Below are 27,994 nucleotides of genomic sequence, written 5' to 3'. Positions count from 1 at the left end.
CCACAGTTAAAAAAAAAGTTGCTCCAGGTGCATTGCAGCTTGAAATATGAACCACCATAAGGAAAAAAGAATACAACGAAACCCACGCCACACTATCACCACAAACACCGGCAATACTGAGTGAGCAAGACAGTGTAAGAAAGAGTGCGCCTATTATTTAAACCATGGTTTGATTAAATTCTGTAATCTCACTTTTCCTTTTGAAAATGCTCAGTCTACAATACCCATAGAAAACGAGGATGATACTGTACTGCCCTCTTCTGGTGAAATCATGTCAGGTCATACTGCCAACAAATTTTGCTCTCTGTAGGTGCAAGACCCGTTCTTCTGTCACCTGATTTCACATTGAAGAAATTGGATAATTTCAAAAGGAAAACAAAACACCATAAAATGCATACGTATCATATGTACATACAATTAACTCCATAATGTTTAGGACAAAACATACATTTTTTTTTGTCTCTGTACTTCACAATTTTAGATTTCTAATCAAACAATTCATTTGGTTAAAGTGCAGACAGATTCCGAGCTTTTATTAAATGAATATAAATATGAATTCTGAAGTGTACAGAAGCATCTTATCTGCTGAAGTTCAACCAAATGCCTTCAAACTAATTGGAAGACAATGATTCCAAACATACTGCTAAAGAAGCAACAAAAGAGTTTTTCAAAGCTAATATCTGAAGAATTCTTGACTGGTCTAGTCATTCATCTGATTGGAATCTAACTGAACATGCGTTTTATATGCTGAAGAAAAAACTCAAGGCAACTAGCCCGCAAAACAAACAGGAGCTGAAGATGGCTGCAGTACAGGCCTGGCAGAGCATCACTAGAGAAGATAGTCAGCACCTGGTGATGACTAACTTCAAGCAGTTATTGCATGAAAAGGACATGCAACAAAGATGACTATTTTCACTTGCATAACATTAATATGTCGCCAAACATTATGTTTCCTTGAAATGAGGGATTATGTATAAAAAGTGCTGTATGTGGTGAAACTAAAGTGTATAAAAATATCCTCAAACAAAAGTTGAGAATATGTACTTTTACCCCATGTGAATTGTTTGATTAAAATAAAAAAATATGGAGGACAAAGACAAGTCACGAAAAAAAAATGTATTGTCCCAAACATGTATTGAAAGATTTCAGCAAATTTCAGTAAGGTTAATATAATAGGCTTTTACCTATATTATCTCTCATCTATATGTTGCGTCTATATCCTATGATTTTACATTGTTATGTTGTGTGTGATCAACGATTAAATTTTAGGTTTTCACTGAATTAACTTATTTACATTCATGGTTTCCTTCCAATTAAAGTTCCTTATGTGTTGCATACTCAGTTTAACTGATACATTTCTGAATGGTGTGCAAACTGACGTTTTTTTTTAGGTTCAACATTCGCTAATGAAGGGTCAGGGAGTAAAGGGAAAAATCATCAACAATGGTATTAATACTTACTTTACATTACATTTAATTAGTAGCTGCTCATCCAAATGAGCACTACAGTGTCACCTGGTGGACAAACAGCAGAATGGGTCTCCAGACACAATTAAAAACACAGATGGGGCCAATGGCACTACTTGGTCGAAAAGGTGAAATGTGTTCCGTTGTCCTTTGGATCTACCAATATAACCACTGTTATCATACACTTCAAAGGTGCCTGGTACTCAGAGTGGATGAACAGGATTGTCCAATGAGGCGGTGAGCTCCTGAGCAAGCAGTGCCTTAAGAGATACAGCATACACAGTCTGACGTAGATTAACTTGCACTGGGGGTTATAAGCCAAAAACGATGAGGGTGGACTTGGAACAGAACCCCATTAATCAGTGAAGTAATTAAATGGCTGCAGGATGGAGTGCAGTTAGTTGCCGAGGGCGGCAAGAGGGTGCTTAAGGACGAGAGTGTCTTAGCTGGCTGTGGGTAGAGCCAGGGGAACAGCCTGGATAGATAAAGCGCAGGAATTCACAGATGGCAAAGATTACAGAGGAGAGGAATGATGGAAGATTGTCTTTAGAGGAGGAGGAGGGGAGATGGGGGGGAGGAGTCAGTGCAAGCTGACTCAATTTTGGAGTGATTATATATTTTTAGCAGAGGATAGAGAAGAGCAAGGCGAATTAGGGAATGTGGGACAGGAGAGTGAGTCAGAAGTTAATGAGGGAAAAGTTGCGTGGAAAGTAAAGTGTATGTGATGATAAAGGATCTTGGGGCTCAAGCACACAATCTCTGAATGTGGAATATTGCTCTATACCATCTCTAATTACTTGAGACCACAGTTAAAAACATAACGATAAAAGACTCAAAATTTGTTCAAGGGATGTCTATAATCTTGTAATCATTCAGTGTCAATGTCCATAAACAGCATAATTTTGAAGACTTCAGAACTGATTAATCAGTTTACACAGGTACTCTGTAAACCGCGATTCAGCTCTCCAGGGTCACACGCTGCTCATGATGGCTGAAATACAGCAGTACACAAACAATGTTTTGTTCTATTTTTGGAGAGGCCTGCAAATTGCATTCCACCCACAACTAGTTTATGTACGTGCTCCGTTTCCCAAAAATACAAATTCATAATTGGCACTCAAAAACAGTTGCCCTCTTGGTGAGGTTTCCCTTGCAAAAAAACTTCACAACTCTGTGGGATTTCCTGATTAAATGAAGATTAAATAAAAACTCCAAAAAGCAAAAGAACAAAATTTTCAGTACCTAGACTGATACTGCACACACAGCTCACTACTCTTGTTGTGAATATGGAATTGAGGTTTGCATTAGAGTAGTAATGAGCTGTGAGCTTGTTCATACCAAAAGGAAACTAACTGGCAAATGGGAAAAGAAAACACTACAGACAGCCTTTACCTGTCAATGGCATGTGCAAATAATACAAATTATAGAAAGTAAATTTGGAAAAGAAAAAATGTTAAATGTGAATGCTCTATTTACAGCGTGTCTCTTCCTGACTATATTATTACTGCAGTATGCAAGTACATTTCAGGAAAAGGAAGAATAAGGTTAAATCGGTGTTACATAACGTGAAATCTAGAGATGTATTTCTTTTACCATGAAAAAAATGCTGAACAAAATGTGAATTTATTGAACCAATATGCCAATGTCCAGAACAACATTCCATTTATTATATGCCTCACATAAAATTAAATGTAAAAGTGATTGAATTGATACACAAAGCCTGCAAATCCAGAAGGATAAAAAGGAAAATGGTGGTAGCTGGAGTGTAGTGTAAAAACAGCTAGAGAGCACCACCTTGTGGAAATAAATCATACTGCCACATTTAATTAGCTTTAAAAAAAAAAAAAAAAAAATCTTTTACCTTAAACTTCTCCACATTTTTGAAAGTTCAATTGGGGGATGGTGGGTACAGCAGCAACAAGGGTATGATAGCGTTGAAATTTTTAAAGTTTTCAGAAGTGATGTGACACTTTTTGGAGAAAAAAAACTTAGAGGTAGTAGCCTCTGAAAATAAACCTGCAAAAGCTAAATTCAAAATCATGCAAAGTATTCAGCTAGTTTGTCATGTAGCTAAATATTTAGCCAGTAAGGAAAACAAGTTGGCCAGCTAGCTAGCTACACACTTTATCTTTGATTAAAATGAATGTTACTTGAAAATGACATAACTGGTCCAAATATATAAAAGACAGCAATCATACTATCCATTTGGGCAATTAAATCTGATGACTAGTTGCCCAGACGGGCAAACATTTTAAAATAAGTGCTTTATGCTATGACTGAGATTTAGAAGTGGTTTGGACATATGGGAAATGCATTCATCATGGCATACAGGGGTTTTTCTAACATAACTGGCCTTAAGTCATCATTCAGAACACAATAACAGTATATATGTGTATGAGTTTACAAATATATTAGGAATGAAAATCAGTGTTTCAAAGTTTCAAGATTTTTGGAACCAGTGCTGTACAGTTATGAGCTTGACAAATGAAGCTAAGACTTCTACTTCAGTAGCATTTTGCACATTAAACACAAACCAAGTCATACTGCTGTCCTGTGGACATGGCAAGCAATACTACATGCAAGAAAAGAGACTATCCCATCCCTCCCCCCAGCCAAAAGTTCTTAGTCAATAGTCATGGGCATGGCAGATCAAGTAATATTTTTAGTTTAGTAATATATTTTAGTCTTAGTTTTATTCTAAGTGTCATTCTAATATGCTACTTCTGTTAATTTAAAAAAGTGTTTTATATCAAATCATATCATAATATCATGTATGGTATAATTATTTTTCTCTACTTTCACTTTCCAAAATCTTGACACCTAGACACTAGCAAAACACAGTCTATAAGACATCAAACTCAATCACTTGAAATCACGTGAAAAATGTAATTAAAATCCCTATATACTAAAGACATTGCTCTGTCGGTGAAATTGAATACTAACAGAAAACACCACTTGACAAGGTAACAATGTATGTAACAATGTAATTTAATCATATGTTCACCATACAAAACAGTTGTGCAAAAAATCCTCTGAAATACAAAACAAGGCCTCTTGGTCTATAGATTATGAATGTTGTAAACCTTTTCAAATTTGTAGACGGAATTCTACAAAATCATAGGAAAGACGGTTCCAAGTTAGAAACTGTCCTAAAAAAACAGCACAATGAAAATATCTTGCAAAAGACAAATATCCAGTACCAAGATTCACAGTCTTGTGTTTAAGTGGTTTTTGGACAGGAAAGTACACACGCACACACAAGCACACACACATGCACGCGCACACACACACACACAAAATACATTTTGACTCAGAATACCTGTATTAATCTGCATATACCTAGGATCTGTACTTAAAAACATCAAAGACAAAGATTAATGAAAATATTACAAAACTTGTAAAACTTGTCCGTACCTCTGAAATAAGTCTGATTTATTTATGCATTTTAATATCATTGTAATGATGAGCACCCAAAAAGCTGGGAACATTTCTGAAAAGCTTCATTTTTACATGATACCCTGATAACTGATGAACAAATGATTGTCTAAAATACAGGTGTAGTGTGGATCTTTGTACTCAACAGTTGCATAGCAACAAACACATTTAAACAATGAAATATAGCTGCTTGTATAAGTCCTCTAATATACTGTACAGAAGAGGTTTGTTGTAAAGAATTGAAAGTATCTTCAACATCTGTGTGCATGTGCATATTAGGTTTTAGTCCAGTCCTAATATCAGACATATTTATTATTCCATTTAGAATTTTTAAGATATTGTATGTATGAGAATACACATCTATTTGACCCATTTCATAGTGTGAGGCAGACAGAAACCAAATGATTGAGTAAGAGCTTCATATTGCATAGCTAAAAGGCATATACTGGAAGACAGACTGGAGAGCTGATTGATATATGCTAACTAATTACATTTCTTGCTGCAGGTACATCATTTTAAGCACTTCTGTAGTCTCAAGGCATATTTTTCATCATAAAAGTTCGACAGAACTAAACTCATTGAAAACTGACACTTTCAACAATTAAAGTGTTAAACAATGTTATTGCATCATTTAGCCATTTGAAATTGTGCTACTATGAGCACTTACACTTAAGATTTCGTCTTAAGTCGGTCTTACTTTATGCCTTTCATGATCATTCACACTGCTAGAAGATATAAGATCAATGGTCTTATAAGACACGTATTGCAAAGAATGTAGGACTCAGTCAACCTAAATTATAGCTTTAGAGGTCAACCTTATAGAACATTCATTTCCTTGTTTTGAGATCCTGAAAAGGCGAGACTTTAACAGATTGAAAGTACACGTTCATGGTATTGACACAGATGATGTACACACAAAAAGCTTAGCGTCAATTTTTGTTGAAGGCAAACCTGGCAAAGGACCGCAGTTTTCACAGCAAGGCATCGGGGGTGGGGCGGCTTCAGAATGTACAATACGACAGGCTTTCTTTTCTTTTTTTATTATAAAACATTTCTGAATATAAATCTTTGCATTTCATTCAGGCTTTCATATTTACAAGAGAAAGTTAAAATAATTATAATAACTTTAAAAACAAACAAAAAAAAAAATTCAAGAGATATTTACAAATCGGCAGTGATGACGGATTCACTGTACATGTGTCTGGAGGAGTCTGCTAGCAGAGCAGTCTGCGTGGGGTCCATCTGCAGGCCTTTCTGGTTCACGTGTCCGAATACTGGCCCTTGGGGCATGCCGGACAGCGCCACGCAGTGGGACAGTAGCGGTGTGTTGGCGTCCTGGTTGGAGCCTGTGGACGGGATGCTGGCCACGTGACCAGTGCTGGTGGACCCGCTGGCGCTGCTGGGGGACCGGCTCTTTGGGGGCGGGCAGTGCTGCACCACCCTAGGGGGCCCCTGCGGCTGGAAGTGGGCAGCGGGGAAGGCGGCGTAGCCCGGGGGGATGGGGTAGCCATTGACGGGTATGAACCTCTGGTTCTGGGCCATGGGCGCCGCCATGAAGCCGATCTGCCCGGGCGCTAGGCCTTGTGCTGGGTAGATGTAGCCGGCGTAGCGCGGGTTGCTGAGGTTGCTGACGGGGCTGGCGCTCAGGGAGGTGGTCTGGGTGGTGGCGTTGCCCCCCGAGGGCGTGGTGGAGCTGGTGTGGGAGGACAGCCCCTCCCAGGTGCGCAGGCGGGTGTGGATGTCCTTGAAGCGGGGCCGGCGGGCGGGGCCCTCCTGCCAGCACTCGGTCATCAGGCCGTACATGCGGGGGGGGCAGTCCTCGGGGCAGGGCAGCAGCTGCCGCTTGCGCACCATCTCAATCACCTCCTGGTTGCTGAAGCCGTAGTAGGGCTGCAGGCCGAAGCTGAAGATCTCCCACAGGACCACGCCGTAGGCCCAGATGTCCGAGTCGGTGGTGAACTTGCCGTAGATGATGGCCTCCGGGGGCATCCAGCGGATGGGCAGCAGGGACTTGGGCTGCACGCGGTAGTAGTCGGACGCGTAGATCTCGCGGGACAGGCCCAGGTCGGAGATCTTGACGTGCAGCTGCTCCCCCACCAGGATGTTGCGGGCCGCCAGGTCCTTGTGCACGAAGAAGTGGCTGGCCAGGTACTCCATGCCGGCGGCCACCTGGATGGCCAGGTGCAGGAAGTCGCTGTGGTCCAGGCTGGACTTGACGGTGCCGTCCTCGTCGCTGCTGCAGCCCACGTCCGAGTGCGGCGAGCGCATGATGAGGAACTCGTGCAGGTCGCCCTGGTTGAGGAACTCGAAGAGCATGCAGACAGGCTGCTCCTGGGTGACCACGCCCAGGAGGCACACCACGTTGTGGTGGTGCAGTTCGGCCATGAGCGAGGCCTCCTGCTGGAACTCGCCCCACTGCTGGGGGCTGGAGAAGTCCTTGAGTGTTTTGATGGCCACCAGCTGGGCGTGCTCCATCCCTGGCAGGTACAGGTGGCCCTTGTAGATCTTGCCGAAGGCGCACTCGCCCAGCTCTTCCATGAAGCGCACAGCAGACAGAGGCAGCTCTTTGGCTTTGTTCTGGGAGAGAAGAGAAGGACAATAAGATACTATCCAGCAGAATATACACCGAATCCACTCCCTGAAGAGCTGCAGTCGTCTGCACTGAACCATGCAGTCATCAAACATGTCACTGATACTGTTCAGAAGCGGAAACAATGGGAAACATTAATCAGATTTAGAAAACAAGGGGCTCTGTACATTATCTGTACAATGTCTAGAATTCTCATTAATGACTCCTGTCCTGATATAGCTCTTTTGTAATTGAGATTTTGGTGGGATGGATATTAAAAAATTACAGGCCAGAAGTTTTGTTATTGTTAACAGGAAACAGACAAACTGCCTAATATAACACGATGAGTCTAGAAGTAACATTGGCTGGTGAATCCATTGTTATTTATTAGTCTGTGCCCATTATTTAAACCCCTCACTCCTGGACTCATATTAACCATTAATAGCAAGGCACAAAATATCTGAAAAGCTCTGGAAATCAGGCAAAGGACTGGCAATTAAAAATATGATGGTGGTTAATTTGTAGTTTTAACCGATGTGCAAGACAACATGAAACTGCAATGTGTAAACACACACTTCCAAGAGGACAGATAAAATTACCTTGACCCAGCTGGACATACACCCTAGTAACATGGAGGCCAATGCTACCTTCTCCCATTAATAAAAAATAATACACAATCACCCCCCCCCCCCCCAACTCTTTGCAGAGTTATAAAGTGAAGTCAAGGTTTGTAATACCCCCGTCGTTTGTGGTGAAGTCACTACAGTAATTACCGTTCTTAAGAGTATGTGTGAATTTACTATCCTGGATAATCTCTTGACAACGCTTCACTGGGTACATTTCTGCCGGGCACAGTTCGACCCATTCTTATTGGCTTAATCAGTTCCTGGTTATCTGATCCACAGATAAACTCAATTGTTTTCAGACCCTGTACAGGCCTCGAGAGGAATTTTTCAAGGACCACAAAGTTAAAAATCAATACAGGAAAACACATTGTAGATCCAAGAATCACATCTTGACCAGAAAACCCACAAAATAAGTTTTGACAGCCTATTATGACACTCCAAATGCTTGGAATTCACATACAAAACAATATTTTCTTTAACTCCAAATTTGCTGGTCAAATACAATAGGAAAGGTATGTAGAGGTTGTTTCCATCTGTTTTTGCGTGCAAAGCCAAGAGAAAATAAGACACCCAGGAATTTATTCAATCTTCCCTGGGCTTGTAAAAACAGCCTTTTTGGATTCGGCACTCTCGACTCTTCTGTATTTTCTTATCATTTAAACAGACTTCAGGTAACCTCCTCTCATATACGTGAGGTGGTTCAGTAATCTGGAGGGGTAATCTGTGAGCTGTGTTGTTCTAGACTGAGGGACGGGTTTTGGAGGGGAGATAAAAGGTTAGCAGGGATGAGAGGTCCTAATAACCTCAAAATGAAAATTGAAATTCCTGACAGGAGCCACATTCAATGGGCAGGCGGGGCAGACATGAGGCCTCTTATGAAAGGGACAGATGTTCTGCATTTCAGACGTTCCCCTGGGCCAAATGCTTGCTCGTCCTCTTCCCTGTCCAAACGGTTGTCATAAAGAGCGACCTCTGAATGACCTAGAGCAGGGCCTGCTTGATCACAGTGACACCAGGGGAAAGGGGGGTGGGGGGAGATGGGGGGCTGAGGAATTAGGGAATCAAACACACTCCTTCTCCGACAGCCTGTAAAATTGCAAGCTGGGTGCGTGATAACTGTGTTGAGCGCCTCGTGGAAATCATTTTCTCTTCTCTTATGAAGGAACCCATACAGCTACAGGCCAAAATAAAAGTGATGTACTACGAAACATGGGACTCCCATACTGTGGTGAACAGAAAACCATGACATGAACGAGGCTGTTTTCTGAAGCTTAAATTGATACATAAAAAAAGCATATATAAAGAGAAAACTGATGGCATATGCATACATGTCATCAGTTAACATACCTATAACATACCTTTGTTAATAAGCCTTGCTGACATCCATTTGTTGTACATTTCAACATATAGCACCACTTCAAATCTCAACACATTTCTGTTACTCAAATATTAGCAATGGGTGAATATTTGCAATGTTCTCCCAGAGAAAGAGAGAGATCTTACACCAGGAAAGGCCACACAGACAGTGCTCCACATACTGTGCAGTCATCTACTAATGCACTGCGTCAAAATGTGGCCAAATACAGGTTACAACTCCGTACTACGCTGGTAGGTAAAAAAACAAAATGGGCTTGGGGTGTTTGGGTACACCAGAGCCTGAAATGAAAAATGGGGAGGGGGAGGTGAACTAAAGGAACGTCAAAGTAATGACAAGACGACTGCGGTGGGATTCCTGAGCTTCGGGTAGATTGCATCCACATGCTGGCACGGCCAGGTGCACACAGACACTGCTGCTAAAGTAAACCACAGCCCTGAAAACAGGGAACGGACTCAAAGGCTTTTTGAGAGGGATGAGCACTTCATTCACCCTTGTGGGCTGATGTTTGAAAGAGAGAGAAGAGTTTCTGTTATTAAAAGGGTTGGACGCCTGACTCAAACAGCTCTCAGCTCCCCTCCTGTGCCCCTGGGATCAAGCTGGAGATCCCCAGCCTGGTCCCCTCCCCACCACCTGCAGACCCAGACCCGCGGCCCAGCGCTGCAGTTCAGCTACGGCGCGCCCGCTGGAGGCTCATGCCCTGTCATATACACAGCCCTGACATACTGCAGGCTTGCCGCTCCAAAGCTCAGTTGTGCAAACGCTGCACCCCCTGCGCTTTATCGCCAAAGGTCACGGAGAGCCCCGCTGTTTTATGGCCTCTGAGTGTAAAGACCCTGTCCTAACGTTTCCTGGTTTGTTTCCTGTCTGATGTATTGTCAGGCTACTCCCGCACCGCTCCATGCTGTTCTATTAGACGCTAACGCGGGACAGGTCCGCCCCCCCCCTCCCCCCCTGCCTACCTTGGGCTTGTAAGCGTTCAGCATGGACATCTCCACGTTCTGGCCCCGGACCGGTTTGGGCTGGCGCTGCGCGGGCGGGCGGGAGGCCTTCTGGTTGTTCCGGCAGACGCAGATGAAGAAGAAGAGCAGGGCGATGGCGAGGGGGATGGCCACGCTCGGGACCAGGATGTACAGGATCTCCATGCTGCCGCCGCCACCGCCGCCATGGCTGTCCTTGTAGTCTGCGCGACCGTGGCACACAAACCACACATCACAGGTTTTAGACAGTTTTTGGGCTTTCACAGTTTTAAGCAGAGCTGTATCAAATATCTGAACTGTCAGTAAATTACTGAGTGCAAACCCTCTGCTGACAGCAGATAATTTCTGGGAAGAAATGACACAACCGATACCATAATTCTATTCCACACAAAAGATTTTACACTAGTTTAGATGGCAAAGTGTAATATGGCCTCCAGATTTACCACCAACAGTGATTCATAACATTGGCAAGCAAGCGTAGTCTTTTTAATGCTGGTTTGTGCGGTAATGTGCGGTCCTGGTGTTGTGTAATACAGATGCAGTGGGACAGACACAGTGACGGTGACTTTCTCACCACAGACGGGGATGTCACACAGCTCCATCCGCATGCCTTCGTCCAAGGTGAAGCACCAGGGCGCCTCCTGCTTGTTGCCAGGGTTACGGCAGTAGGAGTGGCCTCCGTTGAGCTCGGGGTAGCGCACGGCCAGGAAGGTGTGGCTGTGGGGGTACTGGGAGTTCCAGGGCTGGCACTGCCGGCCTGACTTGGTCACGCTGACCGTGCCGCGGTAGTCTGCACCACTGCTGTTGAAGCACTTGTGATCTGGTGACCACACACACAACAGGACAGCATACTGTTAAATGCAGAAGTAGAAGTACTGGGACAGTGACACATTCTTTGCTGTTTTGGCTCTGTACTCCAGCACAATGAATTTTAAATAACACAATGAATATGAGGTTAAAGTGCAGACGGTCAGCTTTGATTTGAGAGCATGAACTAATGATGCAAAACTGGCCAAGAAACAGCTCAGCAACCTATTGTCCAATTACGTTTACACCCCAAAAATGGGGAATATGCACAAAAAGGGTTTCAATTCCAATATGGATGTAAATAACCTCAAATTAAGTCTGTACTTTAACCTCATATTTTATTTCAAATCCAATGTGCTGAAGTACAGAGCCAAAGCAACAAAAAACTGTGTCACTGTCCCATTGCTTTTGCATTTAACTGTATGTTAAATATAAGGTGGTGAATATAGGGCAATTTTTAAAGTTCATGAATGAAGGGAAACATCCCTTCAACAGACTTCATTTGATGTAAAAATAGACACTCAGAATAGCAGACACTCAAGAAATAAATAGTGAAATGCTTCAGTTCAGATGGCAAAACAGAAATAGAAATCAGATCAACAAAGCTATAGAATTTAAGTTTGGATTAAGATGGCAGAGATGATTGCACAGTTCATATTCAGACAGTCACATCTGCAGTACCTCTTGCGTGTATACTGATGGACATGGCTGAGGGCCTGTTAACAATTATGATGTATAAAACTACAATAAATTGATATAAACAGGCAGTTTGGGGAACTTATGATGGGCTAGACTTGTCTTTGATGGTATATGTTAATAATTATTATAAATAAATGAATAATGACAGAATGCTTAGAAAACTCTATCTCTTGATGAGCTCAGATATTAGGTATGCTAGTAATTACAGTAAAAGGTTGATATAGACAGAGATTGACTGATTGTATAAATACGGACACGCTATGAATAATGAACCCTGACTCTTGCCGACTGCCTTGGCAGTGGATTATTAAATATTAATAATTACTCAGACTTCGTAGCCATGCTGGGGAGTGAGCTCTTGACTGGCTCAGCCATGGATATGCGCATTACAGTATAAACTGCTAGAAACCGACAGACTGACAGACTGCATAACTATAGACAGACTGAGACTGCATAGACAGACTGAATAGCTGTACACAGACGGACAGGCTGCATAGCTGTAGACAGACTGCATAGCTGTAGACAGACTGACAGACCGCATGGCTGTAGACAGACTGACAGGCTGCATAGCTGTAGACAGACTGACAGACCGCATAGCTGGAGACAGACTGACAGACCGCATAGCTGTAGACAGAATGACAGACTGCATGGCTGTAGACAGATTGCATAGCTGTAGACAGACTGACAGGCTGCATAGCTGTAGACAGACTGACAGACCGCATGGCTGTAGACAGACTGACAGACCGCATGGCTGTAGACAGACTGACAGGCCGCATAGCTGTAGACAGACTGACAGACTGCATAGCTGTAGACAGACTGCATGGCTGTAGACAGACTGACAGGCCGCATGGCTGTAGACAGACTGACAGACCGCATGGCTGGAGACAGACTGACAGGCTGCATAGCTGTAAACAGACTGACAGGCTGCATGGCTGTAGACAGACTGCATAGCTGTAGACAGACTGCATGGCTGTAGACAGACTGCAGTTGGCTCTCACTCTTGTTTATGGGCTCGGCCATGGGGATGCCTATCCTCATGCAGATGGCTGCTTCGGGGCTCTCGGAGGCGGCCAGGTCGTCGCAGTTGGGCAGTTTGAGGCGCTTGAGGATGATGGGGTTGGAGCGGGCGATGATGTACTCCGTCTTGCACAGGTCGTTCTCCAGAATCTCGCACTCGTCCTTGCACAGGTCCCGGGGCTTGTCCACGCCCGAGCTCCGGTCGCAGGCGGGGAAGGCGAAGTGGCACAGCGAGGGGATGGCGAACTGCGAGCAGCGGTCCGATAGGTGGTTGGAGGTGCCAATCATGGTGAAGGCAGCTGCCAGGGGGAGGAGAGAACAGCCTTAGCACAGGAACGCCACCAACTAAAACACACTACAACAAATTATACTCTGCTTAATGTGTAGGAGGAAGACACAACCTTTATTCTTTACGGGTGAAGGAGCCTGGGAATGATCAATATTTTAATTCATAGAAGTGATATGTAGCCTTTAACACGATTGGCTATTAAATGCTGCCAGTGAGAAGTTCTCCGTGCACTGCCTGTTGTGAACAAAGCGGGTATCAGACAGTTAGTTCAGGTTCTGTGCTTACTGCAGTGACTCAGAGTGGGCCATATGTGGCCCATACCGTGAGACTATGTCATGAACCGCTGTTGGCCCTTTACAGGCATGAGAGCACATGGCCCCTCAAACCAGGTGCAAGATGATTCACTTGTTTTCCGTGTCTGATAAAAGAATTCAGAAGTGAGGAACAGCAAGCGGACGCAGGTACCTGTGATCTGGGTCTCGATCTCGCCCTGCATCTGCAAGGAGTCCACGAAGATACTGCGGTTTCCGATGAAGCGGGCACAGGCGATGCCTCTGTAGGGCTGGCAGAAGCCTTCCTCATCATACTCATCTCTGAAAGAAGCACACACAGAGCGGGGTAAGAGCCATTCATGCAATTCATCATGCTAGCCACTAGGGGGCAGCCAATGTAACAGTATGGGAGGTTCGCTACAGGCCCATATTTCTACACTTACGTCGGCGACAGAAAGGATTACACTCTACCTGTCCCTCTATTATTGTCTAACCATATTTTTTTCCATCCATATATCCCACTGAGATAACTCACACCGTCAGAACATTTAGCTGGTATTGAATACTCTAGCATTTATGTGTATGAGGAAGCTTTAATGGCTTTAGAAGGAGTTTGTGGCCTCGCACCAAGTAATTTAAGTGACTCGCTACATTCTACAAGGAGGCTACGTTCTTCTGAAACTGGCCAACTCACCAAGCCTAAAATTAATCTACTCTACGGGGGATAGAATTTTCTGAGCTTTGGCTCCTAACTTTGGCATTCCTTACCCCAACAGATTAGAGACTGCATGATTGTCACTCTCAAATTTAAACTCATGACTCATCAGTTCAGTATGCCTTCGTTTGAATGGCAGTTCTTCATCTGTAAGTCTTGTCTTTTTCTATAATTTCTGTTCTTTGATTCTTAGTTTTATTTTACTTTCTTTTTGTTTTTCATTTTTTCTTTATGTCAAGCTGGTTGCATGATGGTAACTGTATGCTTGTTGTATTTCTCTTTTCTATGTTTTATGCACAGGGACCTGTAAGAAATGCATTATTATTGCTGTTATTGTTATTACTGTAGATTTCTGTAAGCAACAGGTTACTCAACTGACCTCATCCAAGCCACATGTAACAAAGTTACAAAAACAGTCCAAAAATAGGCTTTTTGCAATGTGGAGGCCATTTATTTTCACCTTAAATAAATAATTCCTAATAGGATGCAAATTGAGTCTTAATTAAAGTAAGTTAAAATAGAACAAGGTTTCCAAAGGGACACTGACACCATCACATACACAGAATCACATTGACACAATTATACTTCCTCCCTCATCCTGTCAAACAAAACAGCTGCCTGAAAATGACAAAATGCCACTGGCAGAACTGGCGCTGTCACAGAGACAAAATAAGCCTTTAAAATAACATCATGACAGTGAAAAATCACAGGTACCACTGCAGATATAAACTCACACTGATACCACTGCAGATATAAAGTCACACTGATACCAATGCAGATATACACACACTGATAACCTCATACAGGCATTAAAGAGGCTGTCAAAGAAGTAGAGGGAAATACTGGCTCTTTAAAATAGTGGCGAATTAAACAACGCAACCAAACCACCACTGGCCTTGTATCCAATGGGCAATAAGCCAGAAGTCAGAGACTGGCAGCTAGAGATCACCCAATGTTTGAGAGGCCAAGACTTACTGCGGTTTGCCTCAAATTCATTCCACAAGTATGGAAGAAACATTTTAATCTCATTCCATTGGTCAGTAGTGGCCCCTCTGCCAACGCCTGGCGATTACAGAACTTTTTCCTTTAGCCCCCATTCGGAATACAGCGAAGATCATCCTCTCCCTGAGATTTCTTGTGTAACGTGGGAGAGCAGACTTAGCACTGACTCACACTCTGAAACACATGCAGTCAGCTGTCACTTCCTTCAGCTCTTTTCAGTCTTTCTTTCACTGATGCAGCTGGACCAGGCAAACCGCAGGTGACTAGCTGACCAGAGGTGAGGAATTTTGACTAAAACCCTCCCTCCCTCCCTCCCTCAGTGACTCATTGGGCCAATTATGCAACAATGCTCTCAGACTCCATAGTCAGCACAGGCATGATCAAAGCATGAGTCCAAGAGTTGCATCTTGGGACAGGTCAGTACACAAAAAAAAAAATCACATCAGCAGGATGTACCTCCCAAGAGCATGAAAAATACATTATGCTTCTTAAAATTATGCTGATTATGGTAATTAATATCGGCAAAAAAACACCTTTGGAGAAATTGCGGTTCACAGACGTGCTGCTTTTGCGTATTACAGTAAAAGACTGTGTCATGGAGGCTAAATGATGAGGAAGATCACACAATTGTGACGTACAATGAGGAGCTGCAGAAAATCACACTTGTCCAAAACCCACGCTGTGTACTACTGGAGGGAAGTCACTATTATCTTATTGGAAGCACACACAGACATTAACACACAGCCATGCACGTAGCATTACCCCCCCTCCACCCCACATACACACACACACACACACACACACCTAATGCACCTTGAGCAAGCCTCACACACTCCCACACACAGCATGTCTGTGGCAGGACTAAGTGAGTTCTGATGGAACTGGAATCCCAGTCACGGGCTCTCCGTGCTCCTGGTAAAACAATAAGGTCCCGACAGGAAGAAGCAGGAGATTTAAACACATGTTCCAGTGTGGGCCACGGGGAGGCTGCGTGCCTGCTGAACCTTGAGGGACAGACACCAGCGAACACTCGCAAGATGGATCTCTCCGCTTCCCAATGTGTTTTTACCATAACGTTCAGACACCGCTCTGCAAACCCTGTAAACCTTTGCCCAGATGTGAAGAGTTAAAATGATAAACAGCGTCTTTAACAGCCTGTATTGTAGAAGCAATCATTCTTAGATTGTAAAAAATTATTTGCTGAAAACAGAAAAGGACTCCCACGCATAGTGTACAGAATGGTGCTACCCAGCTTTAACTACAGCAGTCTGAAGATGAGATCAGCAGAGACTTCAACAGCACCTGTCTCTGTGCATGAAAGTACGCCCCGGCCCTCCTGCAGCCACTCTGCTTCTCTGATCACATGGAGGAACTGAGGAGTCAGCAAAAGTGCAGCATGATGTTCCCACAGGACACTGCCACAGGACACTCCCATAGGACACTGCCACAGGGACACTGCCACAGTGACACTCCCACAGGACACTCCAATAGGACACTGCCACAGGGACACTCCCATATGACACTGCCACAGGACACTCCAATAGGACACTCCCACAGGGACACTCCCACAGGACACTGCCACAAGGACACTCCCATAGGACACTGCCATAGGACACTCCCACAGGGACACTGCCATAGTGACACTCCCACAGGACACTCCCATAAGACACTCCCACAGGACACTCCCACTGGGAAACTCCCACAGGACACTCATGGGACACTCCCAAAGGACACTCTCATAGGAAACTGCCACAGGGAAACTGCCACAGGACACTCATGGGACACTCCCACAGGACACTCCCACAGGGAAACTGCCACAGGACACTCATGGGACACTCCCACAGGACACTCTCATAGGACACTCCCATAAGACACTCCCACAGGACACTCCCATAGGGACACTATCACAGGACACTCCCATAAGACACTCCCACAGGGAAACTGCCACAGGACACTCATGGGACACTCCCACAGGACACTCTCATAGGACACTCCCACAGGACACTCCCATAAGACACTCCCACAGGACACTCCCATAGGGACACTATCACAGGACACTCCCATAAGACACTCCTACAGGGAAACTGCCACAGGACACTCCCACAGGACACTCCCACAGGGAAACTGCCACAGGCCACTCATGGGACACTCCCACAGGACACTCTCATAGAACACTCCCACAGGACACTCTCATAAGACACTCCCACAGGACACTCCCATTGGGACACTCTCACAGGACACTCCCACAGGGAAACTGGCATAGGGACATTCCCACAGGCAGAGCACCAGGCTGATATACCCAAAACCAAAGTTGCACATGTGACTACAGTGCCTCTCAATCCCCAAGTGAAGGTTCTCTATCTTTTCATGGATCAGTTAAAAGTGTCCCCGCCCAGCCAGCAGCAGTGTCCCCCTTCTTGACTCTGGCCCTTGGCATGGGAAGGCTTCTATACAAGGGGCAGCTGTGAGCACTTAAAGCCCAGCCTACGTTAATGCACTGAAGATAAACCTCGGCAGATTTATTGGCCTGTCATTCAGGAGAAATGTGTCTCATATGCTTAGCATTAGAGCCAGGCAGTGTGGGGTGGAGGGACGTGGAGGAGAGGGCTGGGTTTACAGAAATGGGGAGGGGCTACACACCCAGCACCACTCTCATGGAACTTGGATATCGGGGATCCACCCGACCACTTGAAAGCTTTTAGAAGAGCTGGCTGAAGGAAAGGAGGTCAGGCAAGCACACAAAGACAAAAGCCATATTCAATTCTACGGCCACACTGCTCACATGGGCCTATTCATCAAAACCGAACCCACACTGCATTTCAAAAAGGAGACTTGAAATAATAACGGCGATGGAGAGAGACAAACAGTAACAAGTATGAATGCGTTTCATAACTCAGATGTCAACTTCTATTACAGAAAAGCCTGCTTCTTTCCAAGTGTTTGGCTGTGCAATATTTAATCACAAAGAAAGTGCATAACATTGGAATTATTGCCATTGGAGCTGCAGTATTACATTAATGAACTCAAAGAACAGATAACAAAGACATGTACGGTAAACAAAACATTATGGATAAAGTTCGAGACAGTGTAACAAAAAGTGTAAAAATAAAAGCGCACCTATTGAAACGATAGACAAACTAAATATTCAATTATAATGCCCCCCTCAAGAGACACTATGTAACTATCCCTTATTTTCTTTAATTTCTGAGGGTGGTCTGTCTTGAATCATAGCCAGTATGGACTGCAGTCTATGTGCAGGTCTAAAATAAAGACATTGACTAGGGATGCGCACAAATACTCAAGAGTCAAAGACTGCTGGAGCACTATATAGTAGGCCTACTAGGAATAAAGGAGTCTGCTTTGACAATTAATACAAATTAATTCATATGCAAATGAGTTTTAGTTTAATCATTTGTTTAAATATATTATAGTATATAGTATACCTACAGTAGTGGAGTTTCAACATTATTGGGATTGTCCAAAAATAGAGGCAACGAAGCTAAATTGAAATCCCACTAGGGTGACATACTTCAGAATTTGCAATGTGAACAGGATGAAACTTATTATTTTTAAACAGCATCTGCATTGTCTTCCTGATAATAATAACTTTTCTGTACCTAGTGAACTACAACTAATGTTTATGATTCCTTTTTATTCTTTTCTACGATGATTGAAACTAAAAGGACGGACAACAATAAACATGATCTCTGACTGAGTTTGGTAGGCTATATTTTGGAGGGCCCACACAACGGTGCACAGATAGGGGTAATTTAAATACTGCAAATAAGTCATTTATGGCCAAATACCATTAAAATGCAATATTGCTAAATCAATTTAGCCTGTTGAAACCCACCACCCTCCAGAGGACAGTTCTTCAGCCCAAACTTTGACAGACATCAAGCAGGGCTTTATCCATGTACTACAGGCAGATATGCATCCGTCTTCATGAAACTGATCAGCCTGCTGCGCAAGTTCTTCCCACACCTACAGCAGAAACTCTAGCAGGCGCGTCGCCCTATGGAGATGTCAACGTTGAGCGCTCGTATAGCAGAGATAATGGATTTAGTTCACCAAAGCTAACAGACAGCCTCTGGAGTCTAATAAAAATCCCCCAATGTGAGAATCTGTTCCATTCTGCTCACAAGCCCCTGCCAGCCTGCTCCGACTGCTCCACTCCTGGTGGATTATTCACACAGCATTTATAGCATCTGCACAACCTACTTCAATTCAAGCATGTCAATCTAAAGATTTGCTACTCTATATAATTACTGACCTGAGGAAATTTGATACGCTGTAGCAAATGACATTGTGTCGGCAAATATGGCAGACCAACAGGAAAACTGAAAATGGAGACTGAGATATCTTTTTGTTCTTGTTCTTCAGAGAAAGTAAAGTACCCAATTCCAGATTGCAACATTTCACTTGTACACAAAATATTCCTTCAAGAGTCTGAGAACAAAACAAGCAATAATTCTCATGAGGGCTGAGGAAGATTACACAGGACCGAACTGAAATGGCATATTTTTTTTTCATAGTTTTGCAACTTCTGGAAGGGATTTTGATGAAACAGTGCTGCTCACAACATGTAGAGATTTCTGTTCATTTCCTGTTTTCTGTGTCCTTTGCCTTGTCAGTGGGGTACCTGCTTTGCCTCGGCAGGAATCTTTCCACAGGAGAGCAACTCCAGCTGGAAATGAAAGATGTGCCGGTCCTGGGGAACAGACAGGCATTGCCAGGCTGTTCATATTCTATTTCACATTCAAACAAAGACTTTGCAGCTTCTGTATACAATCAAGCAACACCGAGTCTGTTTGTCATTACTGTAAACTATAATATATCTTTTGTGAACAAAGCTTATTTATGTCACCTTCTTATGCCATAACAATACGAAAACCACTGAATCTTCAGTGGCTGATGTAACTATTGGGAATGATATTCCTTAATATGAAAAGTTTCACTTTTCAGAATTTTCCAGGGTCTCAAGGAGGTATTTGAACCAATTGTCTAAGTATGTTTAATAATGACTTTCCTTGGCAAAGTAAACTGTAAATAGTGGCTTTAATCATCCTGGACAGTGAACGCCCAGTGGATCCAAGGCTACAGTCAGAACATGGACTGAAGGGCCCCACAAGGGCTTTGTTCAGTGGGCAATGATGCAAGGGTCTCCATGTGCCACTGGAATCTGTGCTTCCTGACAGCTGCGGGAAGTTTAAGGCCCCATCTATCTGCTTCTCTCCGGCCCTCCATCAGATAGGATTAGAAGCCGGCAGATGTCGGCCTCTTCCTGCCTCTGTTTGAGCTGGAGGACCCCCCTGCTATGAGATGGGCATTACATAGGGAGTGTAATCTTCCTCTATGTACCATCACTCATCATGTAAGCCACCTCATTTGTGACATCACATTCAAACAAAAGATATGGGCTCGGGTTCCAGGCCAGATGATCAGAAGCAAAGGCAGAACCAAGGCCCAAAATTACAGGTGGCAGAAGCCAATGTCCATTTAAGAGCAAGCAAGGTCCAACTTCCTTTGCTAAACAAATTATACATTTCTGCTGGGGTCCATTTCTAGCCCAACTACAGGGACTTCCAGGACATTGGAACATTTGACCTCTTAAAAGAACAAATCTGGCTTGGTGGTTATGTGTCATCAGACCTCTCACGAGTATGATGAATATCATTGAAGAGAAAAAGAGCTGAGTAGAGCATTGTTGTACATTAACATGATTCCCCAACCTCGCCTTGTGATTTATAACCTCTCTTGTAGACCACAATCAAAGCATACAATGTCTGGTACATACAGAACAAGAACATGCATGTTTAACATTGCCACTGCTTCCTGGGGTGTGGAGTAACCTGGAAAAGTGTAATTAAAACACACTCCAGGCTAATATCTCAAAGGGGGAAACTCTAGCACTTCACCAGCCATGGAACATCTGTATAAATCATTTCTTGGGCCTGCTGTACTCACTAAGTTTTGATACAACTGAAGACATTATGCCAAGCTGCACTGTTAACTGTCATGAACTATTACCGTTAACTGTCAAGAAAAAAATGTTAAATATCGAGCATGGCCTGAACCATTAAGTCTTGACTTCTGTCGATACAGGCACAGGTTTTGTAGGTACTGTGGCATCTGTTTTACACGGAGCTGTAGAGTAAGGTTTGTGATCTACCAATAAAAACAAATTTATTTAACTGTCCCCTCCAGTGAATAGGAACTGGATATAATTTATTTAGGAAAACAGGGAATGGGACTTTTAGACTTTTCATTCATATTTACAGTTTAACATTCAAATACATGCCTTTCAGTGAGGTTCACACGGAAAAAATATTTAAGGGGTTTGGCAGGCAGTCTTTGTTCATGGAAAAACTAGAAAAGGAAAAGAGGAGAGCGTGAGGGCGGTGGAGGGGGTGAACCAGAGGGGCATCGCGCGAGGCTGGGGAAAGGAGTGTTTGCTCTGGGATTTTCCCTTCACTGTGTGAAATAAGCTCTGTATGGACCAGTCAGTCTTGAACAGTGGAAGAGCCACCTCCTTCCAAAATGGCAGCAATGACAGTGCAGGGCTTTCCCAGCAATTCCCAATCCATTTCTGCAATGCTTTTCCCATTTTAATTCCTGCTGCCCCAGGCTGTTCTTGGCTTATTCACAGAATGCACCTCTGCTGGCCCTCGAGCACAAGATTTGCCTGTATTCTTCAACATGATGTACAGATCACCCAGGCTACCACTGCAATCTTCAGTTTTGATCAGGGCTAAAATACAATACAGCCACTCGATAAAGCTGACAACAGGTACTAGGGTCTTTAGCTTTGAAGCCCACCCACAGATGAAGCTCTAATGCCTGGACACTGTTTGTTAAGCCCTGTATTCGCACTGGAATGTACTCTATCTCTCCCCATTGAAAAAGGCAGGTGTTAATCTCTAGAGCATGGCCCACTGTCCTGCCATCAGCAAGGAAGTCTCACTCCCCTACGGCACACACCGCTACTTTTACACTGCAGGAGGACACACATTAAGGAGTTCTGCATTTGGGTTTGTACTCATCATTCCTGGGAATGTTACAGGCATTTATCATTGAGGCAAGACATTGGCAGCTTTAATTGCTCCTGTCTTTTCTGCTATGAAGGGTTTCATCTGAATGTGCTAGAAGGGTGAGTGCATTGAATCTGCCTCCTTGGTTTTAAGTGAATGATCACAAACAGTGAATGATCCAAGAATTGACTAGGAGAAGATGGAACTCTGAACGGAGATGTGGAAAGTATCTCTGTGTAATGTGCTTTCTCAGATAGGATTTGTAATCCTTGGTGTTGGACAGAGTTACTGGGTTCATAATCGAGACAGTGTGTGTAGGGAAACAACGATCTTCCTCAGAACCCTAGACTACTCCAATAGCAAGATTGTGCAAAGCAGCAGCCTTATGACATAAAACAGTTTCCCTGCCTGAGAGAAAAAAAACACCAAGGATTTATTGTAGCTAAGGTTTATAACATTTTGAAGTACAAGTTATTTTCAGTCAGGTTACAAGTACTCGCCCAGAACAAAACAGGCATTCAGATGGAATGAGGCAAAAAAGTGAGGTCAAAGCAAGATAAAAGCTTTTCTTTTCAATTTTGGAGCAAGACAAATGCAGAAGGGTTTACCGAATTAGCTGGTAGCATCCAAAAAACAGTGGGATCATTCATGAGGGGAAGCTGCCCTGAGGCTGTCGGTGTGGCAAGGTTACCAGCCTCCCAATGCCGGCGTCTGTTTCCCAGCGTTTCTCATGTAAATCTGCACAACGGGCCAAAAGCAAATGCGCTCCCCGTGGAGCGGCCGACACCCACCCTCAACGACGACGGGGAGCGGAGAAGCTGACACCGGGAGGGGGACTCGGCCCTTCAGGACGGATTAAATCCACAGGCAGGGCCCCAGTCTCGGCACCGGGTCAGGTAGTGATTTACTGCGGCCACGGGTAAACAGATTTATCGGGACCAGGCAAACCGGGAGGGGAGGGGGCTCAGAACAGCAGGGGCTGAGAACTGCCCAGGCCTCCGTGGAGGCCGATTCCGACTCCGCTGATACCTGACGCTGGGGTCCCCTCGCCCAGACAGGACTCCCCCCCCCCGATCCAAACAATCCGGGCCTGTCTGGAATATGGCGGCGACCCGCCTCGTTCCGAAACTGGGAAAGCAGTTAACGGAGGACCCGGGCGCTCCAAGGTGGCTCATGTTTCAGACAGTGCCCCTGCCACTGACCAGTCTGTGTCAAAGGGCCTCCCCCCAGTGGATAATATTAAGGTCTGAGTCCTGAATCAATCAACACGTGGTTAAACAAACCCATAACAGGGTGGTGACTGAGGTGTTCTGGGGGTTTATAAATGTAAATGACATCAGGCACAAAGGACAAAACACACCCATGGGGGGATGTTTGGGAGTAAATGGAAGAAGTGTTCTACTGAGAATCCCCGTTTCCTCTCATTTGCTCTTAAAAATGTGCAATATGACACAAAGGTGCAAAATTGTAAAGCAAGAAGCATTTTCAAGTCGTTTTCATGGTTGATAAAATCAATAATTACCACCAATTTTCATTGACCATTACAGAACAAGCAGTGGTTTTCTGACAGTATAATTGAGTGATTTGTAAAAAAGATTCTCTAAAATAAACACACTACATCAGTGATCATTTTAAAGGAAGTGCCACCAAGCATTCCAAAACAGTGTGATCATTCAATTGATGTCTTTGACAGTGTTGTCCTTTGAAAATTTAAGTATTTGCCAAAATGCTTGATTTGTCCTCTGTAATCGTGTCAATAATCTTAACATGACATTTTACTTGTACAAAGTAAATTTAATTTCATTATTGGCTAACAATAGATATGCATGCAGTGCAAATATATTTCTGTGCTGGACATGCTGAATTTCAGCAAGCGCATAGTAGCAGTGATTAAAATGCCAGACTCAAGCTCCCATCAGTGGCATCCATCACTGTTTAAATGTATATGCCATCAGAGCTCAAGCATTCCTCACAGACATTGCTTACCATGTCTGCAGAGCAGCCATCAAACACAACGGAGGCTGGAGTCTGGCTTTTGTTAAAACAGGTATGTCCTATAAGCGAGTCACAGAAAGTCTAACCTTCTTTTCAGTGTTGAAAGCCCCTCCATTGGAACCATTAATAAACTCCAACTGCGTAGCGACAATGGTATTAATATTTTCCAGTTGTATGAAGAATTCTTTTATAACCACCACTAAAATGTATTTGGCTTTTCGAGAAATTAATTTCATTGATCTGTGTCCCCAAGAACAGGGCGCACTGCTGCATACATATAAAAACATAAGAACATTAAAATGTCTGATGATGAGAACAGGCCATTCAGCCCATCTCCGCTCAGCGTTTCAAGCTCAGCCCTTTATAGTTATACTTCTTCTTACAATCTTTCTGGCTTCACATGCATGGATATTATTTAAGTAAGTAAAATTATGGATTCAATTTCATGCATCATTAATTTGCTCCAGCTTCACACGAAAATTCTGCGTTCTGATGTAATGTCAAGACGTCCTGGAGACTGAATTCATCCTTAAAGCTGCAAGGGTTTTTATCCCAGTACCAAGGCTGTTTTGCAAATCAACAGCATTCCATTCTGAAAATATTCAGGTGTCGTACCACAAGTCTGAGGCGACTTGTGACTACCCAAACCGGGATTAATAAGCACACAGCCTCCACGTAGAGTTAACTGTACTCTCCCCTCAGTAACAGGTTCCTTCAGTCGCCTTCTTCAGAAGGGTGACTGCAGCTGAAAGAGCTAATTTTGGTAGGGGAGCCATTTTTCCCCTCGTATGTTTGTTCTGGCCTGTGAAAACATTTCTCCCAGGGAAGGAGGAACGGCGCAGGTCTGAGGAGCGGAGGAGTGCGAGGCGAGGAGCTCGGCCCGGCCGAATGACTGACGTCTCACTGTAACAACGGGCGCCATTATTCCTCGTCCTCGGGATTCTATTACCGCGTTTCCAGGTGGTCCCCATAAAGCACCGAAAAATGAAGAAACAACACATTGTATTTATTAAACCCTGTGAATGCTGGGGTTTACCAGAGGCATAAGCAGAGCGTCACAGGGTCAAGCAGGAAGAAATCTATTGCTCGGCCTTATAAAGGTCCTCCCTCCACGCAACTCGACACAGATGAGATGAGCCTTCTTAGGACACGACCAACCTGGCGTAGCTTTCACACCGGTAGTTTGTACAACTTATTCAAAAATGAATAAAAGCAGCCACAGACATGGATTACATCAGAATCTTTGTTCATTTAGAACTTCATTAACCTGTATTTAGGAAGGCCGCACTTCCTATTCTTTCACTCTACCGACCGCACAAATTAAAATAAGCCAGAATCGTCTGTCCCAATACAGCCCCCAATGTACACATGGACACTGGCTGCTTGGCCTGTCAGTGCCTGTACCTTGCACTGATCCAGGGAACATATTCATTACGGTCAGACCCACAGCACACTGGGGAATCGGCGTGCCAGGTGCACAGCGCTCACAGTGAAGCGGGTGACCTTGTGTGATTGACATTTTGACAGACTCTTTAAAAACAAAAAGCAGAGCTGTTACATGCCCCGCTCAGGTGACCCTGTCTCACTGACACGCATTGGCAGGACAGGCCACTTCTAATCTAGAGATGATGACATTAATGATGAGCAACAGCAAAAACGAAGTCACGTCCCAGTCAAAGAGACCCCTGTGCTCCTTAATGAAACCATGTAATGACTGTATTTAGCTGAAATGAGGTGCACCGCTGTCTGATTGTGGGTTAAGCACAGAGGTGGGTTTTGTAGACTTTAATCAATATTCAGGCTGGCTGGCGCCCAGCCAAAAAGCAATCCTTTCTCAATTTCAGAATACAGTCTTTTCAGGAAGACAGACAGATCACTGGGTATATTATCTGCTGAAGTCCCACAATGGCAGAAAGCCAAATGCTATACAAGAAAAACCTGTGGAAGAAGGCAAGAGTACAAATATTTCTCTGCAGTTGCAGTACAGAATTAGAACAAACAACTGCGTTAATGAGGATTTCAAGTAAAGCAAACGATAAGCAAATAAATGCACAAATCATTTTTAAAGCTCTCAACCGGCTAAAATTTTAAGACGGTGCCTTCGGAGCCCGAGGGCATGAAATGACCTAAGAACCGGAGATGATGGCGGCGTTTACGGAGTGCGTGAAGCTCAGATGGTGCCAGCCATTCTGGTCCTCCGTTTGGTTTTCTCTGGAAAACGGCGCAGAGACTTCACTACATCATTCCAAAAAAATGTGCAAACGCTGTGCACCAGGCCCAGCTCTCGGAGCGTGCGGGTAGCCTACGAACATTAAAAACCATTTCAGAAATATTACCACGGCTTATCATACCACTGCCGATTAAAGAGGCTGCAAGAGCACATTTCCTCCAGGGGAGGTCTTCTAGGGCACACCGCTCATGAATCACAGGAGTTGCAAGCAGCTCCAGCACACCCCTTTCCCAGTTCAGCTGGGATTGTATTCTTTCCCACAGATCAGAACTGCTGATGGCTCTGAACAGACCTATGGAGAATGAAGGGAGTTCACTTCAGTATGCTAAAATCTGCACACTATCAGCTGCACCCATCCTCTTCCAATTCCAGAGTTCACATGCAAAGAGTTCGCACACTCAGTACACCTGGAAATACCATGCACAAAGCCCCTGGAATTATAATGCACAGAGCCCCTGGAGTTATAATGCAGAGCCCCTGGAGTTATAATGCACAGAGCCCCTGGAGTTATAATGCACAGAGCCCCTGGAGTTATAATGCACAGAGCCCCTGGAATTTGCATGAAGAGAGCCCTGGGGATTTGCATACACAGAGCCCCAGGAATTAGCATGCACTGAGCCCCTGGAGTTAGCATGCACAAAGTGCCTGGAGTTAGCATAGACAGAGCACCTGAAGTTAGCATACACACAGTGTCTTGAGTCAGCATACACAGAGCCCCTGGCATTAGCATGCACAAAATTCTTGGAATTAGCATTAACTAAGTCCCTGGAATTAGCATGCACAGAGTGCCTGGAATTATCATGCACGAAGTGCATGGAGTGCAGCAGGATGACTGTGAGCCATCTCCAGCTGCTAGGGCAGGAGACACATGATTTAGGATCATCAGCTGGCCACTTCTGCCCTTCCTGCCCTGCACTAGACTAAGAAGCATAAAGTTGACAGATGTAAGTCCTCAATGTGCAGACCCTGCTCTTCCTTTAATGTCTTGCAGAACTGATGGCATACCGTAAATAAGCCCATTAAAAGACATTCTTTTGAGTTCACACTTGTTGAAGAGAATCTGACAACTGTTTTCCAAGCCAATAGTCTTTGCTGCTTACATTCATTGAATTACTGGTATTGTTCAGTCAGTGTTCAAATACCCAACAATTCAAACTTGCAGCTGAATGAGATACAAAAATGAAGTGTGAGCTCTCGTACATGGTATCAGAGGATGTGCTACTAATGCTAAATGCTTTCTGTATACCGTATTCAAACCTTAGGGAAATGCACGACAGCAGTGAAAGAGAGCTATTTAACGACACAATGTAAAACATCAGGGATGTTCTTTAATGCATATCCCCTTGTACGGCACTATATTACCTGTCAAGAGCACCACCGACAGACGGACAATAGAAGCCGTTGCCTTTGGCTGACTTGTGAGAAGGCTATTAACTCATCATTTTTCCTCTGCAGTAGTTTCCTCCACCCCTCCCCCCCCACACCC

At 44.1% G+C, this 27,994-nt stretch overlaps 1 protein-coding gene across 1 annotated transcript in view; it reads right to left on the bottom strand.

The window, feature by feature from the left end:
• Positions 1-4,433: 4,433 nt before the first annotated feature.
• The window catches only part of ror1 (receptor tyrosine kinase-like orphan receptor 1), an 87,897-nt gene continuing 64,336 nt past the window's right edge, over positions 4,434-27,994 (bottom strand). The window contains exons 5-9 of the mRNA XM_064331930.1: positions 13,729-13,856; positions 12,956-13,273; positions 11,026-11,271; positions 10,434-10,654; positions 4,434-7,478 (exon numbers count right to left, since the gene is read on the bottom strand). Coding sequence (XP_064188000.1) covers positions 6,063-7,478; positions 10,434-10,654; positions 11,026-11,271; positions 12,956-13,273; positions 13,729-13,856 — 2,329 coding nt within the window. The 3' untranslated portion in view covers positions 4,434-6,062. The remainder of the gene's footprint in view (positions 7,479-10,433; positions 10,655-11,025; positions 11,272-12,955; positions 13,274-13,728; positions 13,857-27,994) is intronic.

Source organism: Anguilla rostrata, chromosome 4, assembly GCF_018555375.3.
Source record: "Anguilla rostrata isolate EN2019 chromosome 4, ASM1855537v3, whole genome shotgun sequence".
NCBI classification, from domain to species: domain Eukaryota; kingdom Metazoa; phylum Chordata; class Actinopteri; order Anguilliformes; family Anguillidae; genus Anguilla; species Anguilla rostrata.
The sequence above is the reverse complement of the archived record's forward strand: the minus strand, read 5'-3'. Positions and strand labels throughout refer to the sequence as shown.